Source organism: Xylocopa sonorina, chromosome 12, assembly GCF_050948175.1.
Source record: "Xylocopa sonorina isolate GNS202 chromosome 12, iyXylSono1_principal, whole genome shotgun sequence".
NCBI classification, from domain to species: Eukaryota; Metazoa; Arthropoda; class Insecta; order Hymenoptera; family Apidae; genus Xylocopa; species Xylocopa sonorina.
The window spans coordinates 9,810,109-9,829,497 of record NC_135204.1 but is presented as its reverse complement, the minus strand read 5'-3'; the positions used below and the strand labels follow the sequence as shown (position 1 = coordinate 9,829,497).

General features: G+C 40.1%; 3 protein-coding genes and 1 non-coding gene across 6 annotated transcripts; 2 read left to right on the top strand and 2 right to left on the bottom strand.

Annotated features, from left to right (window-relative positions):
- Window positions 1-8,524: 8,524 nt before the first annotated feature.
- Rab27 (RAS oncogene family member Rab27) lies at window positions 8,525-11,172 on the bottom strand. Of its 2 annotated transcripts, none has more exons than XM_076905849.1 (5): window positions 10,493-11,172; window positions 10,215-10,285; window positions 9,890-9,977; window positions 9,248-9,360; window positions 8,525-8,891 (listed from the first exon to the last, which is right to left on the bottom strand). In XM_076905849.1, exons 1-5 carry the CDS (start codon window positions 10,634-10,636, stop codon window positions 8,708-8,710), a joined length of 600 nt encoding a protein of 199 aa, XP_076761964.1. In that variant the 5' UTR covers window positions 10,637-11,172; the 3' UTR covers window positions 8,525-8,707. The 2 variants fall into 2 exon arrangements, with proteins under 2 accessions (XP_076761964.1, XP_076761963.1); XM_076905848.1 differs by having other exon boundaries at window positions 9,863-9,977; window positions 10,493-11,163.
- Window positions 11,173-11,584: 412 nt separating this feature from the next.
- On the bottom strand, window positions 11,585-15,306 carry Mal (molybdenum cofactor sulfurase). Of its 2 annotated transcripts, none has more exons than XM_076905821.1 (8): window positions 15,226-15,306; window positions 14,442-14,542; window positions 14,148-14,304; window positions 13,425-14,078; window positions 12,396-13,369; window positions 12,137-12,334; window positions 11,852-12,066; window positions 11,585-11,784 (listed from the first exon to the last, which is right to left on the bottom strand). In XM_076905821.1, the coding sequence occupies exons 2-8, from the start codon at window positions 14,539-14,541 to the stop codon at window positions 11,599-11,601; spliced, it is 2,484 nt and encodes an 827-aa protein (XP_076761936.1). In that variant the 5' UTR covers window position 14,542; window positions 15,226-15,306; the 3' UTR covers window positions 11,585-11,598. The 2 variants fall into 2 exon arrangements, with proteins under 2 accessions (XP_076761936.1, XP_076761935.1); XM_076905820.1 differs by lacking the exon at window positions 15,226-15,306 and adding an exon at window positions 15,067-15,104.
- Trnas-gcu (transfer RNA serine (anticodon GCU)) lies at window positions 15,249-15,330 on the top strand. Its single transcript has one exon. It is a non-coding gene; the product is annotated as a tRNA-Ser (tRNA).
- Window positions 15,331-17,671: 2,341 nt separating this feature from the next.
- LOC143429920 (uncharacterized) lies at window positions 17,672-18,915 on the top strand. Its single transcript, XM_076905773.1, has 3 exons — window positions 17,672-17,683; window positions 17,840-17,853; window positions 17,947-18,915. Exons 1-3 carry the CDS (start codon window positions 17,672-17,674, stop codon window positions 18,890-18,892), a joined length of 972 nt encoding a protein of 323 aa, XP_076761888.1. The 3' UTR covers window positions 18,893-18,915.
- Window positions 18,916-19,389: the final 474 nt, after the last annotated feature.

The following is a 19,389-nucleotide window of genomic DNA, read 5'->3' as shown; positions in this document are numbered from 1 at the left end:
CGGTGAACATTTTAATTTCGCGGGAATCATATTCACGAGTTGGATCGGAACGAGTTCTGGCAAAGGTAGTTGGTCGTTCGGTCGAAGGGGGTGGCGAACGGACGCCAGACCACTGTTAGACGGCCACGGCAATTCCATTTGTCCCATTTCGAAACGAAATAGCTTATAATGTCGAAATAAAACGTCCCTGGGACCACCCGAATCACAAGTGCTTCATGGGCGACGAAAGTCACGGTGGTAGGAAATTATGGGATATGGAAATCCCCTGGCACGGTGATTCGATTCAGGATCGCGTACTCTTCGCCACTGGTACTTAACGACACGACTGTTTCCTCTTCTCGACGGGTGTAGCGATGCTTGAAAACATTATCGACTGCAAAATCTCGATGTTTTATTTATGGAATTATTCGCATACTAGCTCTGTCGGTGGCACGTTAACTGATCTCCCTTTTAACCAGATATCAAATGAAAAAGTTATCCTTTGTAGCATCGATAAAAAGGTATTTCATTCCACGAGAACAAGTTGAATTCCTTCGATGCCTTTACCTGGTTTCCCGCGAGCCAAGTTTCCGCCTAGTTTCCGCGCAATCCGTGAATCAATGGACAATCTTGCCAGCGCGGATCCACCGTCTGCGAGACAATCGAGAAAGGGGGATCGATGCATAGGTAGACTCGGGGACAGGCCAGACGTCACGTTCCACGAGAAAAGAACCCTGTTCTCCGCGACTTTCTCGCAGGCCTCTCTGTTCCGTCTGTCGTCAACCCCTCTGCTCCCTGGGGACAATACGATGTACTCGATTGTTTCACGGAAGACTGTGAAACATGAGACACTGGCTCCTCTAGAGAGGGAACCCCGAGGAAGAGGCATCCCGTGGACGAATCGCTACTAGGGGATGAAAGAATTCTCGCCCTTCATTTCTGTTTCGGCTTCCTGTTCCTGCTCTCAGCGGAACAATCCGACTGGGCGACGACGATTGAGCTTGTTGTAGTTTTTGCGTATTCTAAACGCGATTGCCTCGTTTCCAGTGAGTTGTGACACGCGTTGTTGAACGTAGTCAATGTACGTCGAGATTTTGAAAGGCTGGAAGCTAAAGTTCGGAGCGTGCTTGGATTTCATTTATCCAGCGTAATATTTCAAGGTTTATGTGGCTAGTAAATCGCTTGGACGTTATTAGCCAATAGCTTGTCTTTAGAAGTTGTTAATAGATCGATTTCTGAGTAAAAATGGAACCATCGAATCGCTTAAGATTGGAGTTCGACGCTTTAAAAATTGTTACAGAGCTTAACTAGTTTCAATTGAAGTTGTAAATTGCATTTTTGCCAAGAGAGATTTTTATTTTACTTGACAGATTTAATGAAAAGTCTGCTGTTGATGATCGACATGTTACTAAAAGTACTTTTAAAAGTTCACTTTTTCGCTGAAAATTTCACAGTGTATCTACGAAATTCCCCTACAGTTTTTTAACCTTTGAAAGGCGCAAGCCTTAATTGATTGATCAACGATTAGTGATTAATAGGTGAGTGGTCAATTCTACACTTGAAAAATCTCTGTAATATCCTCCGATACAATTTTTTCGGCCCCGTTGAACCAGTTTCTGCCGGTTTCCGGTTTGTTTTCCTTTCCCGTCACAGTGGAAAAAATATGTTTTCCCATCGATGCTAAACGATTTCCTATCGATGGCGATATGCAAATAGCGGAATTTTTATACGTGTACGCTGGTCATTTTTCATTCGCACAGACAAAAGCTCTCTGTCTGTCTGTCTCTCTTTATATCCTCTCTCTCTCTCTCTCTCTCTCTCTCTCACTCTCACTCCGTTTTTCACTCTGGATGTTCCCTCGTACTTTTCCGTCGACTAAAACGACGAAACTTCCGGTACCTGTCCAGCGCGGAGATTTAAATATCGCCAGGACGATCGAATTGTTTCTCGATCGAGGAATTTCGAGAGTGCGTAGTCGAGCCTGGGGCGCATTGTTCGCTAATGCAAATTCAATCTAAACGGCCGTGGGAATTATTATTTCAGCCGTGCCGCACCGGCACAGCTTTATTCCCGTGAAAAAGAATCACCTACGAGTTCTCACAAAATCGAGTTCAAATTCTATACTTTCACAAATCCATCTTCTACGCTAATTTACCACACTCGAAATCATGGGATCATTGTCACTCGCTGACACTCAGTTCTTCGAAATTTTCTTAGCAAACTCCAAGATTTCTTTCGTCAAGCTCTACCTACAGTCCAAGTCCTGGACGATGGTAATCACTTTTAATCCTTCCGTCCAGGCGAAACAACCTCGTAACGAGAAGAACCACCCTCACAGTGGAGGGAAAGGGAATTATTCTCGCTCCGTAGAAAAACAATTAAAGATTCGCCGTTTCGAGGGAGGCCCAGCTCGTTGGTCGCTGGACCAGACTCGAGAAAAACGAGAGGATTGCTGGCAATGGCGCGGCGAGGTGGCAAAGGCTGGTCGGAGCCTCTTCCAATTAACGTCACGTTTCCGCTGGGATCGTTATCCTTATCGGCTGGCTCTCTTCCGTGGCCGCGGGAACGATCTAGAAAAAGTCTCACGATCCTGCGCTCCAGCGGCGAGAAACTTGGACCGCGGGCCTGGCTACTTCTTATTCCACTTCCGCTTTGTTTTTAAGGCAGCCCGGGGAATCGTAAACGGCGCTGCCGCCCGGCTGCTTCCGGATGCGGCTGGCCGCCTCTTTCTTCCGGACAAATCCGAGCCGCGCGATCCCGGAGACAATGGGGGATAGGAAAGTTGCACTGGATGATACCAGCCATCGTCGATCGCGTGAGTGGGCGATAAAAAGTGCAATAAAAGCCAGGCGGCAAGTTGCTTCCTGGTGTGCGTGTAGTTTGCATCCGGTGGGAGCTAGAATTACCACGGTGCGTAGATGGGTTTGCTTTAAAACGAGCCGGTTGATACATTTTTTATACGATGATAAAAAATCTGAATTTTAGAGCCAGACTGATTCGATGTCCTCCATTGTCGTTTTATGACAGACCGGATTCGTATTTTTATTAACTCAATTGATGAAATAACTCGTACGTATACTTTCATTTCGAAATTTTTACCGTACCCTTTTACCCGGGAAAGGAAGATAAATTTGAGAGTTAGAGAGAGTTATTTCTGGAAATTAGAAATGTTGTTTTCTAGCATCTTAAACCAGCTTCATTTGTCAACATTACTTCGCTGGATTCGGCTGAGGTGAGCCGAAATCGACGGGCGTAAGTAGCAGCGATTGCCTGTCGAGCAGCTACTTCCGGCGGGCAATGTCTAATTTTTCAAGCTTCCCGTGCACGCAGCAATTTCCGGGCCAGCTCAATACGAGCAATTTGTCAACGGTTTATCTGCTCGACTTCGAACGTGGAATTTAGTTTTTCCGCGAGAACTAAAAAAGAAGATTTACCCTCGGTTGATTGCGTCGTTCATGTCATTTGAAAATTGAACGATGTTTTTACTTCGCAGGATATAAAAATATGTGTACATGATTCGTCGATCTGATGATGGTTGACATATCCTGATAATCCAAAACGATTGTTTTTCCATATCAAATAAATGTTCGATCGATTTATAATAACATATGAAAAAAATTGACAAATGTTTGTTCTCGCTTACCGAAATAGAAATGAAATCAATTGTTCAATTAAAAATTCAATCCACCATTTTTATTGAACATTCGTTACTACTTGTTTAAAACTCTTTTTTCAATTAGCGACGTCACGTTCCTGCTTGAGCCAGAGATATGATTCTTTATAACAGGAACATAGAGCGTTGATAAGGGAAGTAGAAGAGAATTGATATAGGGAGACGGAAGTTCCTGCTACCAACTTCGGTTATACACTTCCGTTACTTTTATCTCTTCGTTAGTAGCGTATTATATATTCAAAAGGCAGAGAGCGGAAATGACGTCACTAATTTGAATCATCACATCCCAATACTCTGTTCCAGTATTGATAGGAACATAGAATAATGTTAGAAATATTATAAAAAAAAAACAATAAAATCAGGAAATATATTACTAACTTCAGAGTTCTAAGATCCTGATACCTTCGCTTTAGCCTTATTAAAATTCTACAAGGGCAGTAAAAGCTTTTCTAAGCTACAGCAGCTGAATAGAAGGCAACCAGAGCAGGATGGAAGCAAAAGCACTGATTCATTTCCCTGTGCTCTTTCACCAGCGAAGCTTTCACAGATCAGGAGAGTAGAATCCAACGAAAGCTCTTGAACGAGTTCTACATCCTGCCTTTCTGTATCTGCATCTTATCATGATAATTCAATTAATTCTTGACCATTCCAAAAATTTCGGAGAAATAAAAAGCTTGTTAACTTTTTAAGATCTAAGATCTTTTCTGGCCAGCAGAGAGCCAACGTCCATTCGTTCATCCCTCCATTTCTGTCCTCCTTGCGCGTCTCATTTTTTTTTTTCAGAGCGAAGTACTAGCCGGAAGTTATAAATCAGCCGGCGGCAGCGCTGACCCAGAAAACGGGACGATTCCAAGCGATGCTCGAGGTCGCCGGGTAATTTCGTTTTATCTGCCTGGCCAATATCTGGGTGAAATTGTTCCTCTTTCCTCGGAGCCCTCTGACAAGTCGAGCGAGGACACGAGGTTCCGTGTAGCTCCGTCCAGATCTGCCGCGTGAGCAGGATCTCGCCTCCGGGCCACGTAACCGGAAGACGAATTCTGTTTCGTCGTTGGAAGACGAAGTACACGTGCGCTGGCTGCAGCTTACGCCAGGCTTCGATCGTTAATTCATCGTGATATATCACGTTGCCCGCGTGATCGGTGGTTCCGTAGTCGTTAACCGAAACTTCCGCCAGTTCCCGGTTGATCCGATTTTCGGACACTTCCGTGATTGAAAACCCAGCGTCGAATCTTTTCGCGTGACGTATTTGCTGGACGGATTTGTTCGACTTGTCGGATGCTTGTAACTTCGTCCAATGTATAACGTTCGTACGGGGGAGCTGTAACTCCGACCGAAAGTTCTGGCTCCTTGGCTTGAGACTTGGTTTTGATGGCACCCATCGGTTCCCGGGTTTATTTGCAACTGACATAGCTCGGGGAGGAACTTTGTTCCACTTGTGGAGCAGTGATGCTGAAACTGGAATACTGATATTATCTACCGTGGATTCGGTAAACGAAGTCGAACGATTTTACAAAAGGCAACGGACCCCGTAAAATAGGTACAAAGCGATCGCGAATAATCCTATCCATGTATGACCGATTCCGCTTGAATCTTCGATTCTTCCTCTTTAAAAGATGCGAAGCTAACCCGACAAGACAAGGCCATTTCCATTGCGATGTCTCCGTGGAACTTCCGGTCAGAAGTTTGTGACACCGCGTGACTCCGTGTTGCGGAAACTTGGCCTCACCTTGGGCAAAATTTCGAACGCGTCAGAGTACCGTGAACTGTGGGTACAGAGGGACAGAAGCAAGGGTCGCGCGTAAACGGGGTTGTCGGAAAGGGACAACTATGTCTGGCCGTCGAGGCAATCACGGTCCGATAAATAGCATCCTTTTGATAGCCCTGCACCCTTTGAGCTTGCTTCCATCGCTTTGTCAAGCCGTTATCAAATGAACTTGAGGATCCGCGTAACAATTAGGCAGCACAGAGGGACAGGGGTCCTAACTGGTAGTCTCAAAGTGGTCGTTATCTATATTAACAGCATGTTGTCGACAGAAGCAAAGCTACGAAGGCCTAATCGCTCGATTGACAGTCGAGCTTTTAACGGAATTGGTAAAACGTAAATTCGGGGCTAATAATTCCGTTATACAAATGCCCCTGGAACCGTGAAATCGAGTGGGACGCTTCGGAGAACTCGTGTGTGATGCTAATTGAAATAATTAAGTGTCTTAAATCCATGAAATAGAGCCTGGACGGAGATCCAAGGCTCTAGCACTTTGCAGGATTTATGGATGCAGCGGTTTGTATATACGGAATGTTTGACCCACCTAACCGGTTAATTGGGATTCCAATTACCCAAAACTGTGTATACGATCGAAAATACCGTCCGTAGAGCGAGAAAATGGATTCTAAATAAAGATCAGTTATACTACGCGTATCGTTCTGCAAATTTATCGCACTTTTTGCGCCGACTCGATGGCCAGTTATTGAAACACTGCCTAAAATACGAGTAAATTGAACGGACACGCATATGTACACACATAAAGGCTCTGAAATAAAATGAAACAATCGTGAAACTGCCGTTTCTATCAGACGGACTGCATTTTTCATAACTTTTTTTATCCTTTATTGGTATGATATTTCTATAAGTTAGCCTCGAAATAAGTGCATAGAAACGTTCAACGTACAGGCTGCACCATACTGAAAAGCTCCTTTCGATGACGGGTCGAAAGATCGTTCGAAATGATCGCGATGATCGTCGTAAATGCGCATAGACTCTCGTCGCGGGTGCGTATCGCCAAACTTCCGCTCGTAAAAATGAATCTCGCCGGTTCAACGAGGTCAAAGAGCAGGCGTACCCGAAAAAAGAATAAAACAATAACTCGCGTTACGTATAAATAAAGCCTGGCTGATAACGTCCGGCCAGATCGGCTGGAAACTTCGATCGAACTTGCATAAAGGAAGTTCTCGCGCGAAAGTTTCCGGCCGGCTCTCCCTTGACGTACGCCCGCGCGCGCGTGGTTTCTCCCTATTATTGATGAAACCAAGTTTCAGAGGCTGATGCTCGAGATATTTTCCAGCTGGTCTCGTGCCATGCCGCTCGATCGGTTCGCATTTGACTTTCAAGCCTCCACGGAGTTAAGGAGAAACTACGCGAGAGAACATCTGCCGGTGGTGATCCCTCCAAGGGGCTGAAATTGTTATATTTCACCTTTTCGAACGAACGGAGGGAAAGTCGGTCGATTCCTCGGCCCTCGACTGGTAGGACGAAATTGGAATGACCTACATTGCGCTCTCGAAACGTCGCGTTTGATTGATTGCATCGGAAATCTGCTTGGAACTATTGCGTACAGCTTCGTACTGTTGTCCCGTTTTTGGTGACGATGTTGGTCGTGGTTCCGACTCAGAAAAAGCATGTACGCTCTCCATGGTAATTTGCAGTCGTGCCAGTTGGGGATCCGCGGATGAAAGTTCGTTTAAGCTAATTATTTTAATCAAATGTGTTTCACAATCGAGCAACATGATTTACAGCGAAAAGTCTCCAAAACCCATTCACACACACGGAATTGAACACGTTGAGATTTATACCAGTCGAATAAATTTGAAAAGTGACTGATACGCTTGAAAATCTGTTCGTCAAAATGACAATCAAATTTCGAGATTTCCTTTCGCATGTGAGCAAAGAAAATTAAGTGAAAGGATCCAGTAGAACGCAATCTACCATCGCACATTTTCACTTTACGTCGCAAGATCGTAGCAAACTGACAATGAGCAGAAGAATACCGTCGGAGCAGATAGGACTCGTGCAATCTTCTTTTATTATGGCGACGTATGACACAGCACGCAGGATGGGGTAATAACTTGGAATATCTCTATCATTTCAAACAGCTTGGCAAAATTCTTACGCTGAGAGAAACATTACGAGAATGCCTTTCCGTGAGGACGCGGAAAGTTTCGAGATTCATTTTCTTAGAACGTTATAACATTGCTCTCTTTCTTTCAGCTAAGATATTAAAATTTCACATTTTACAACGATCAATTTAATATCGAGAAATTGGAAAACGTTACCAACCCACCCTCTACGTATTCAACAGATATAATATATATATCTTTATATATTCAAACAACCATCGATCGATCGTAACACATTCATAAGTGTAAAAACTGGAATGAACAATATACATATATTCAATATCATGTCAATATTCCTTCGCAATAACTGATAGAATTAATGTTTAACCTTCGCTAGATACAATTGTAACATTTTGCTCGGAAGTTGACAAGGACAGGGAAGATTATCTGCATTCGATTAATCAGACGACACTTTGATTGTATTCTCAGCACGATACTTAGCGACTAGATGTATGAACTTTGGTTTGGACACAATAACAGCATCAAAAATACATGTATGTATATATCTATAGTCGAAAATCGTTTCACCCTAAGAAATCGCAGCGCTATCGTATCACAATTTTTGGCGAGTGAACGAGAGACCAGACACGACGATTATTGAACACGTTGTGCGTACAATAGTAACAGGTAGATCACGTTAGCCGCATAGAAAAGACGACACGTCGAAGGTACACGTTCACAGCGGCGTATATGTAAGTTTTGTACCAAGGGAAGCGATTGATGGAAGACGACAGTGTGCGCGTGAATACGTAAAACAACGCGAATACTTTTTTCAGATTATACCAACGCATAGATGTACATAGTTCACAAGACTAGTCTCTTGCTGTGGGCGTACGGTAAAATATCGGTCAGAAATTCTTATACTGAATGCATACAGCCTCCGATTATCGAGTGACTGATTGAAAGAATCGTATACTAACGTAAACTTGCAACAATCGGGCAACTCGACTACATCTAGATCAACTTTGCTCTGGAAGAGATATTTTGAGAGCAGTAATGCTCCGAAATTGCCGATATTCTACCGTACAGACGCGTAAATAGCACATCTTGGAACGAATTTAAACGAGAGAGGAGATTCAAGTGTAAGTCAGTCGTGCCATGTTGTTAGCTGAATAAAGTACACGATCGAAGAGGCAAGTTATTCAGCTACGTGTAAGGGCAGTGTCAGCAATAGCAGGAAGTATTTGGCGGTGGTGTGTCACGCTCGTGGCAACGTAACACTTTTTGGTGAGGTAGCAACGATTTGTCCACGGTTGTTTCCATTCTGCTCATCACCCGGTCCAGAAGTATCTCCACGGCACGTGCCACGTTTTGGCCTGTAGCTGCGCTCGTTTCCAGATAGACCAAGCTGAGAAGCACAGTTCATTGAGATCCACGATCTTTTCTGCAGCTTAAATTCTTGCAATTTACACTGTTTGAGCCTCTCTGGAAGACTTGAATAGTATAAACCGCAATTCTACTTGATAATCTTCCAATTATGTCGATGAAATGTGAGATGTAGTAGTAGAATAAGACGATTAGAGAGGTAATACATTATAGATGACTAATTGGATTGGGTTCTGAAGTTATTATGAAAGGTAACGCACAAGATTTATATCTTATTTGATTTCACCGAGAGCAAAAGGAAAAGATGATTAAGACGAAGTTGAATTAATCGAATGATTGATAAGGAGCGTGATGAGTGACGTGTACTATATTATTTACCCATGCTTCTCCGCTAATTCCCGTGCCTTATGTTCACTAATAACTCGTCTGTCTTCGAGATCGGATTTGTTTCCACAGAGAATTATGTCTGGATCTTCGCAATATGCGTGGGTCTACACGTATACAAACATGAGTCAACGATCAAACAAAAGGAATCGAGGTTCAACGAAGAAACAAAAACGTGCCGTGATACAAAGTACACAAAGGCTTGCAACAAGAATCGAAACAACTCTAATTGATCCTCTCTTATACGATAAACTATTATAGACAATACTCTATAAATAAATATCATCAACATTTGTAATATTATTACAAATTTTCGATCGAACGATAGTTTGAGTTCTTACATGTAAATAATAAACAAATAATTACACATTAAGAGAATAGAATAATTATTTCTTGTGAATCATGCAAAGTAAAATATATTTCAGATTTCCATGCTTGAATGTTTAATACCCAAAACCAAGATTTCTACACTATGATTTAATTCATACCATGCAACACAGGAAGCTTTAGCTTCCATGAGTGGATTAACTCAAATTATCATTCATTCTCACAATCTTGTACTTCACTTGCACAATCTTTATATTAGTAATGTTAATAAATGATGAGTACCCTAAGCTGTTCCAGCCAATTTCTTACTTCAAGAAAGGACAGCTCATTGGTCAGATCAAAAATTAGAAGGAAACCCATCGAATCCCGGTAAAAGGCTGTAGTTAGACTTCTGAACCTGAATATTAATGGCATGTAAGCGTTTGCATAAAACCTAACATGCTCTGTCACAAAATATTGCTTGCTAAAATTTCCAATTAAATCCATTCTTTATACTACAAAAGTTAATAAACACAACCCTTCAATTATATAGATTAATTCTAAAAAATTTGCAAGTAAAATTAAGAGGCTTGTCTCGTATGCACCATTAATATGAAACATAAGCTCCTAAATATAATGTTATAACAAATGTTACCGCTCTTGGCCAGCTGTGTCCCACAGCTGTAAATGCACACGTTGAGTTCTACCATTCGCCATCTGGTATATCTGCAATAGTTAATGACTTTGCCTTGTAAGTAATAACATATGTATCTCAAGGTCACTTATACATAGATATGCATATTCTAATCGTATAATTACAATGTATTTTAAACAAATGAAACTCTGCCATACAAAACAAAAAACAACTCTTATCATGGAATGAAGCCGATAATGTAACTAATTAAATACATAATAATAAAAATAGTTTCTCACCACGCGTTTCTCCTTAAAATCAATGCCAACGGTAGATATAAAACGCGACTCAAACGTGCCATCCGTATATTGATACAAGAAACTGGTCTTGCCGACTCCAGAATTTCCAAGGGCCAAGAACTTAATAAGATAATCGTACTCCATTTTCTGCGAATCGGTGACTGATAGTTCACAACTGTTACACTTTTATCGAAAAACTTTGTCAAAATGTACAGTAAAGTAGAAAATATTATCGACTGTTTTTAGCATGACTTGGAACCCGGCAGACAGAGAAATTCTTGCGCGAATGCGTTTAATTGTTCAGTTAATCGGAGAAGTGAAACGACCGCTGCTGTCAAACCGAGACATGTGCGACATTAGACACCTGTTGCCTACGTATACAATTTTCAAAACGTTCCCGCGTTTCAACTTGATACACGCAATATATTACCCCTCTCGTTATCGGTATCGTCAATCTTCTGCAATCAAAGGTAAACAGTAAAAACAAGTAAAAACGAACACCTTACTGGAAATTGGCACACTATACTGAACCCCGTTCACAGTGACGTATGACAGGTGTGCGCATCACTATGATAACGCCACGGAACACTGCTGATAATTACAGTGCTACCAAAGCTAACAAGAAAAAAAATTAATTGTAAATAATATTTAAGTCTATTATAAGAAAACATTATCGTATTTATTATTTAGTGATTGATTCTCATTCATTGCCTACAGTTTATTGTACAATAAATGTATTGAAAAAAATAATTCAATTTTTATGTTTTACATTTAAGTGCATTATATATAAATTCGTTATACTAATGTACACACTCACTACATAATACGTGCATCTAATGATGTAAAAAGTATCATTTTTTTTAAATAAAAAATATATAAATCAATGAATTACATGTGATGTTACATAGAAATGTTGGTAACCATGGTATACCATTTCTAGATTGGTGAAGATATGAATAAATAAGTATTATTTTATATACAAATCTAAAAACAAAGCATAAAGCAGATAATACTTTGCACACCGTAAATGCATTATAATTTATAAAATATTGTGTGATTTCCTAACTATATAAAATTAAGTAATATTTCTACCTAACCTTATTCAATTATAAAGTATGAACAGTATCTCCAACAGTAATAGTTCCATTTTCTTTGGTTTCTTTGGTTAAATAAATACCAAACCTTATTTTCCCATGAAACTGTTCTGCAAGTGTACGTAACGGTTCTACTGTCTTTAGACCAGTGGTTTGATCGATACAAATCATTTGACACCTAGTACATGGTCCAGTTACCTAAACATGAAAATTCTCAATCCAAGAATTGACACAACTTTCATATTGATTTTGCTCTCAAATATACCTCAAAGATATGTTTTCCAATGTAAATTCGTTTCCATTCTATTTCCTCAAAAGCTTCACAGCCACTCAATATCATGTTCCCCCTGAATCTTTGTATAATTGTATCCTTTCGAACATCTGTATCAGATATTTTATCACTGAGCCATAATACGCTTGTTTTATTTATAACTAAGTATTGTGCTTGACTAGAGAATGATAATTCAGGTTGCGTGCAATCTGCATAAGTAAAATGCACTGAGATTATTTGCTGTTATTTTAAAATGATAAGCTGTAATGTGAAGCATACCATTTTGTTTACTATCACAATTGTTTTGTCTTATGAGCCTTAAATTCGGTAAACCTATTGCTAAACTTAACCACTCTGAGACATCTGAACCACAATCAGTACCTTCTACTTTATGTCCACAAACCCTACTTCGACATATTGTTCCATCCATAATAGTTACAGAATTATCATCTAAAGGAACATCTATGGTGGGCATTCCTGAAATATTTTTTAACTTAGATTCATCTTTATATATACATAGAATGAACCAATTTGTTACCTGGATAATATAATTGCATGATTCCTTTGTCTTTGAATATAGTTGGCTTTAGTAAGCAAAGATTAATATATTGTTTTTGTGTTAGGCAAGTACCAGATGATGTAATAATCATCCATTGCCTATCGTATTGTAATCCCTTTGAATTTAGATTCCAAGAACCTGTTATCTTATAAGCAGCACATGATTTTATTGGATATATGTATAATTCTTCTAAAATATATTTCTTCTTTATTAGATCAGTGTCTGATAATTTAAAAAATTTATTATCATTAACAAATTGGGTTACCAATTCCTTCACACTTTGTAATTTATTTGTAATTCCACTTTCATTGTTATTAGTCATATTACTTGTTACTCTTTTCATATTCGTATCAAGTGGATAATATTTTCCATATAATGCTCTTTTATGATCTGGCCACCAATCTGGAATTTTGTTTAGTGGTATACCATCCACAAAAGATTCTTTGATCATAAGTAACAAAATCTCAACATCTTTAATTGTAGACATGTATCCAAATGAAACTCTAACAGCTCCTGTTGGTTTGCCATTTATTAAATCTGCAGCACCACCACAAACATAACCGGCTTCATAGTTCAGAAGAACTTCTTTATTTGACAGTGCTAAGTGTCTTTGACATGCACCAGGATTACAGAAACAACCGGTTCTGAGGTGAATCTTGAATAATGCTGCCATGTTTAGGACTTCCATATATCCTATATATTCTCCATTAGAACGTATAAGATTAAAAGCAACAATACCCCCTTGCATATCGTGATTACTATAGTCTGTATCAGAATACAGTTTTGCAACTGGTTTTCCATTGCTGTGATGAAGCATTAATAAGGATTTATGCAAAAATTTTGCAAGTGAAAACACATGCTTTGAAATCCTTTCCATCGTGATAGATGATAACATATCAAAACCATGTTTTAAAGATATTATAGAAAGAAATGGAACAGTACCATCTTCAAACCTGTAATATAATACAGGTCAATGGGTTGTTTAATTTTGAGAAGCAATCATTATACCTTTGATGGAGATTCTGTCGTTTTATATGAAAGAGTTCAGAACTTAACGAAACATCTATGGTACCACCACCATAGTATACTTTCTGAAGCACATCTGCACTAGAATTTTTTACTAGCAGTGCCCCAATGCCAGTAGGGTATCCAAACATTTTATAGAAAGACAAGCAGACAAAATCTGGTTTGAAAGTGGATAGATCCAATCTATTTGTTGCTGCAAAGGCAGCAGCATCAAGCAGTACATACCACTTTGTAAATGCACTTGAAATCACATTAGAAAGAACACCATCATGTACATTTTTAATCCATGATAATGGGTATTTCATTCCAGAAAAGTTACATTGGGCAGGATATACAAAGAGTGAATTACTCTTTTTCAAATGGATATTTACAGTTTTTAAAGGGGAATTAAAAATTTTGAAGATATCATTATGACTTAAACAAGTTATCTTTGCTCCCCTTTTATGAACTACTTCCCTCATACCAAGAATTGAAGTATGATTGTCTTGTGTATATGCAAAATACCCTGGCTGAGACTTATTCTCTTCATCATTGTTAAAAAGAAATGTATCTGCTATTATTTTTATGGATGCAGTTGCACCTGACGTGAAAATAACACTATATTCATCAGAAGATGTGTGGAAGTGGTCTAAAATCCTATAAGAGTAAAAAGTTGTTATCATACTTGATTAATTAAAAGTGATATTTATTTTCTGAACGACTTACAGATATCTCATATGTTCAATGATATCTTGAGTCACATTACTTGCATTTCCAATTGAGTGTGGATTAGCGTAAAGTGAATTATGCAAATCAGATACAACATTATGAATTTGCGTATCAGAGTATAATGTTGCTCCAGCATGATCCAGATAACATTCTTCTAGAAAACAAGTTTTTAGCGTCTTAAATCATTGCTGACAACTTAATTGCTTAAATTTACATATATATGTCGTACAAATATTTATCTACTCGACTACATCAAACGTAGTGCGATTATACATTCCGCTCGAAGCTTACCTTTAATTCTTGAGAAATCGTTTTTCAAACGTTCCGTAGTCTTCTCATTGTATACTGGGATATATACCGACGAGTTTATTGTATCTTCCATATCGATCATTCTAAGACGTACGAATTAAATAATGTAACCGATGAGAGACCCACATCGTGCTTGCTAATGCATCAGAGTAACAGCGAGTACTGACAAAGCAGTAAGAAAATGATTATCTAATAAGTCACAAATACTACAAAAATACATGTCTCTACGTATCTCTCCGTAATTTTAAAGACAACGAAGGACTTTTAATCACGCAATTATATTACGTTGTTTGTTATTTGCAAATATTTTGGTTACATTAAATTTATAGCAAAACAAAATAGCTTGCGACACTTTCTATGAAGTCATCGTTTACGAAATGTAAAGAAAGAAGTATAATATGCGATAAGATTTACTAGAGCTAAAAATGGACGTATAATTTGTTTCATCCAGTGTATGAAAATATAATGTCCCTAATTCATTGAATCATGATCTAAATCACGTATCGAGGAGTATAGAAAGTAACTAAGTTATGGAAATTGAGGACAAAACTCATTTGCACCCAAAAGTATGCACGTGTGTGTCATTCCAATTACATAACATGTTTACTTCTGAAGTATGTTAAGATGCATGTGGTACACATAACAGATGCAGTAATACTCTCTGGGCTACACTTAAATATGTAATGGAGAGTAGTAGTGTTCCCAATAAGTTCGAAAGTGAAAGGAATTTTTATGCTAAATTAAACGATTGGACAATATTACGCACATTTAAAGCATCGTTCTTCAGGTGACGAGGTGGCCGAGTGGTTAAGGCGTTGGACTGCTAATCCAATGTGCTCTGCACGCGTGGGTTCGAATCCCATCCTCGTCGACTATCTGTTTTTTAACTTTTTTTCTTTAATGTAAAGAAAAATTATTTTTACCAATTCCTCTTATAATGCATTCATATATTTCTGTGAAAAGAATAAGAAAGTTTGTACAAAAAAGCATATTTTCTACGTGCAAACAAATATATGTATGAAACAAATGTCAGTATAACAAAAGCAACAAATAAATATTGTATAACCTAACATTGAAATGTTGTTAACACAACTATTAAAAATGTATCTAACGTATTAAAATGATGAAAGATAATTCTGAAGTAGAAAGACCTCCCGAGCCAAATTGGGGAGAGGAAATTACAGTACTCACAGAGTCCTCTGAATTAATGAGGAGTAATGCCTACGACTTCTCCATTGACAATTCTGAAAATCATCTTGTATCCAGCACTCTATCAGGTGAAATAAATCCCAAGGAATCAAGCATGACCCATTTTCCATGACAATATGAATCGTATTTAATGTTTCGCGTCAGGTTCTTCCAGAAATTTATCTCCGACAGAGGAATATCTTCAACTGCACATACGTCTCATTGAAAGTAATTCATTACCACCTCACATTACTATGAAACTGAAAGAGCTTTACATTAAATATAAATCCATCAAGGGCTACGGCCCAGCAACTTTTGATGAGAAAACTTCAGCTACTGACAGAGATGATATTCGAAATGGTTTGACGGAAATCTTTAAACATCACGGACCCAGCAAAGAAATAGGTGAATCGCAAATGTCTATGTATCTGAAAAAAATGTAATTTCTAAAATTGGAACATTTGGTAATGAATAAATGGAAAAACCTTCAACCTTATCAGTAGAATCAACAGAATATGAGAAAGTAGACCGAGAAAAGAAGAGCAGAAGCAGGATAATGTCTACAGACGATCCTGTCTCATCTCGGTTTTCGCAGACGGAGGAGTCTGTGTTCGGTCAACCTTGCGATCCGGAGGCAATCAAGATTGACAATATATTTTCTGACTTTTCTTTGAGCGGTGTAGGCCACGATAAAATGTTTAAAAAACGCATCAGTCAGTGGGTGACGAAGGAAAGCAGGTCTTCGAATACTAGTCGAAATGGAAGTGTTGAAGGAGGGAGGCGTAAGAGTCTCTGGAAAAAAGTAAGGCAACATTTCGATGATTGACACTTACAAGCAGAGAAAGCTACTTTGACAATTCTTGTTCTCGCCCCTCTATTTTAGATATTAAAATTGTGAGAGTAGCGAAACAAGTTGCAAGGAAATATCACTAGAAAGTCTCTTTCCCTACGGCGTTTTCGTTAAGATATGGTTGTACGTGCGATTTAGATCAGAACTTGAAATTACGTCATGACGAGCCGGTTCAGGGTTGTGACAGTGCCATGCCTATTAATTTTCCTGCGCGCAACCTATCCGCCTTCCGGCCAACATCGCGATAGTTGACGTTGTCTAATATTGTAACGAGATCAGATCGGCACACGTGCAAAAGTTACGTAGAACTGATGTATAAACGTGTATGGCTTTATATGTCAGTGCCACAATTTGGAGAAAGTGCGTCCTTGACGAGTTTTTACAATATCACGACCCGGCATTGGTATATGTATCGCGTTACATAAAAGAAGGGAAGGCCAGGATACAGGAAAAAAAAGGAAGGCTGCTGAACGACTTATTTGACATTATTTTATGCAACACAAGATAAACTGAGTAACCCGAAAAAAGGCCATTCACGTACGATCCGACAAGTGCCTTCACCAAAATTATTACGTACATATTGGCTTACATGATTGGATTTACAATCCCATTCCTCTGGGTAATTAAGATTAAAGAAAAGAAAATATGATCAATTATGTTCTGCCTTTCATACAGCGTTCCTTGGCAATAAAATATATATATATGACTTTGAAAACACCGTGGATATAGAAATCAAATGTACAACAGCTCCTTACCATATTAATTTTCAAATACGAACTAATCCTTGATTAATAGCATCTTCTATAGAAGAGATGAAGCTTCTTCGTTACGCTATTATTCTACAGCACATATTAGATTGATTATTTGCTCTCCGTATGCTTACCAAATTGGCGATCTTAATTACTTTTGAACCACGCCTGGCAGCCATTCGTGCCCTCCTTAATCCAGCTATTCTCCACCACTTTCTATGCTTCTTTTTGACTGATTCCTCACGAAAAAGGTACCTGTGGTACAGTTTCCCTCTCCCTTGATCAGCCGTGTCCACTCCCATTCGACGATGCCGGAGCACCCAAAATTCGATCGATCCCCCTGCAATCCTGACTGCATATAAATACCGGGCCAGGTTTCAGATTTAGTCAGAGAGCACAGCAACTCGTTCACTCCAAAAATCAAAATGGCATTCAAGGTAAGCACCTCCGTGAACGCGTACACCCTTTAGACTTTGGTACTAAGTGTAACGAAGCAGAAAATGTCTCTGGAGCAAAGTCTTTGTACTAATTTTGAAGCATTTTAATTGATCCCCTCATTTATTGTAACCTGATAATTGGTTTTTTGAACATAGTCTTCCATTCTCTGGTCTCTTCTATAAACCTAGACATCAATCATTCCTTATTAAACTCTTCTAAAGTAAAATACGACTGTTCTTGATTAACGTTCTTCCATATCAAGGGAAACCTCGCATAAAATAACGAGTCCATCTCTTCTTTTTCAGTTTGTAGTACTCGCAGCCTTTGTGGCAGTAGCCAGCGCCGGTGGTCCAGCCGCCTACGACATTGCGGCTTCCTCTGGTGATCACAGCAGCATCGGTTTCAGCCAAGAGTCTACGCAGAAGGGGTACGGCGGGCAGAACGTGGTCTCTTCGTACAGCAAGTCTGACGACTCCGCGCACTCGTATGTCCGTGTGAGCAGCCAGAGTATCAGCAACGATGCCCTCTTGAACTACGACGTGAACCATGCTCCCCTCGTGAAGGCCGCCTACTCTGCCCCAGCCTACCTTGCCCCGTCCGCTACTCCGCTCATCGCCAAGAACTACGCCGCTCCGTACAGTTATGGATCTCCTTTGTTGGCCAGTAGCTACAGCACCCCTCTCTTGACTAAGACCTATGCTGCCGCGGCTCCACTGATCCAGAAGGCTGCCATTGCTGCACCAGCTCCTCTCCTGGCCAAGACATACGCCGCTCCAGTTGCTGCTGCTCCTTTCTACGCCAAGAGTTACTCCGCTCCTCTCTTGCACGCTGCACCAGCTGCATCCTACTTGCACGCTGCACCAGCTGCCTCCTACCTGTCCGCCGCCCCTGCTGCCTCCTACCTGTCCGCTGCCCCAGCTGCATCCTACCTGTCCGCCGCCCCAGCTGCATCCTACCTGTCCGCCGCCCCAGCTGCCTCCCTTCTGACTAAATCCTACGAATACGCCGCCCATGCTCCAGTCATCACCAAGAGCGCTCTGCTTGCTCCAGCTCAAGGTTACACCGCCTCCATCGCCTCAGCTCCTCTTCTGACCAAGACCTACGCAGCACCCCAGGCTCAACTGATCTCCAAAGAGTACGGCTACGAAGCAGCCGCCCCAGTTGTCCACACCGTCTTCAACGGTCTTGGTACCAGCTACTCTTGGTAAATCTGTGATCCCTCATGGTTTAACCCTTTTCGTTCTAGTTACAAAAGTTTCGTAGATTATGGATTTTCTGGGCCTTTGCTTGTCTTGGGACTTACGATGGAGGTCCCGGAGGTCTTCCGGAAATTCCGAAAAGCACACCCTGCCTCTTCGGTGAAGTTCCATTCGGTTGAAACGTTGAGATATCCGGTGCGAATTTTACCGAAGCGGTTGCTGGCTGTTGCGAGTATTAATGAACGAAAGGGTTAACAAGACGAACCGGATTGGAACTTGTAGATACTTGAACGTTTCCGCCCTATCAGGACAATAAAATTGTATTACGTATGTCTGAACGATTTGCACAAGTAAATGTAGATGTATGTACATGTATAAATGTTCCGATTAAGTAGATGTAGATGATATTGATTTTATTCGCATTGTACAAACTGTACATCTTTACGGTTGGTAATTGATGAACCACTTTTTCGATTCTAAAATATTTATCGGTTGTGCATCTGAAT

What these genes read in the sequence shown, in the direction of transcription:
- Mal (XM_076905820.1), bottom strand. Translation starts at nt 15,089, where the DNA reads ATGCATCTTAACATACTTCAGAA. An exon ending in CGATTTCTCAAGAATTAAAG is followed by an intron (nt 14,305 to 14,441) that starts GTAAGCTTCGAG and finishes CTTGTTTTCTAG; the next exon opens with AAGAATGTTATCTGGATCAT. An exon ending in CATGCAATTATATTATCCAG is followed by an intron (nt 12,335 to 12,395) that starts GTAACAAATTGG and finishes AAAATATTTCAG; the next exon opens with GAATGCCCACCATAGATGTT.
- Rab27 (XM_076905848.1), bottom strand. Translation starts at nt 10,636, where the DNA reads ATGGAGTACGATTATCTTATTAAGTTCTTGGCCCTTGGAAATTCTGGA. An exon ending in GACACAGCTGGCCAAGAGCG is followed by an intron (nt 9,978 to 10,214) that starts GTAACATTTGTT and finishes ATTAATATTCAG; the next exon opens with GTTCAGAAGTCTAACTACAG. An exon ending in ATTGGCTGGAACAGCTTAGG is followed by an intron (nt 9,361 to 9,862) that starts GTACTCATCATT and finishes GTATACGTGTAG; the next exon opens with ACCCACGCATATTGCGAAGA.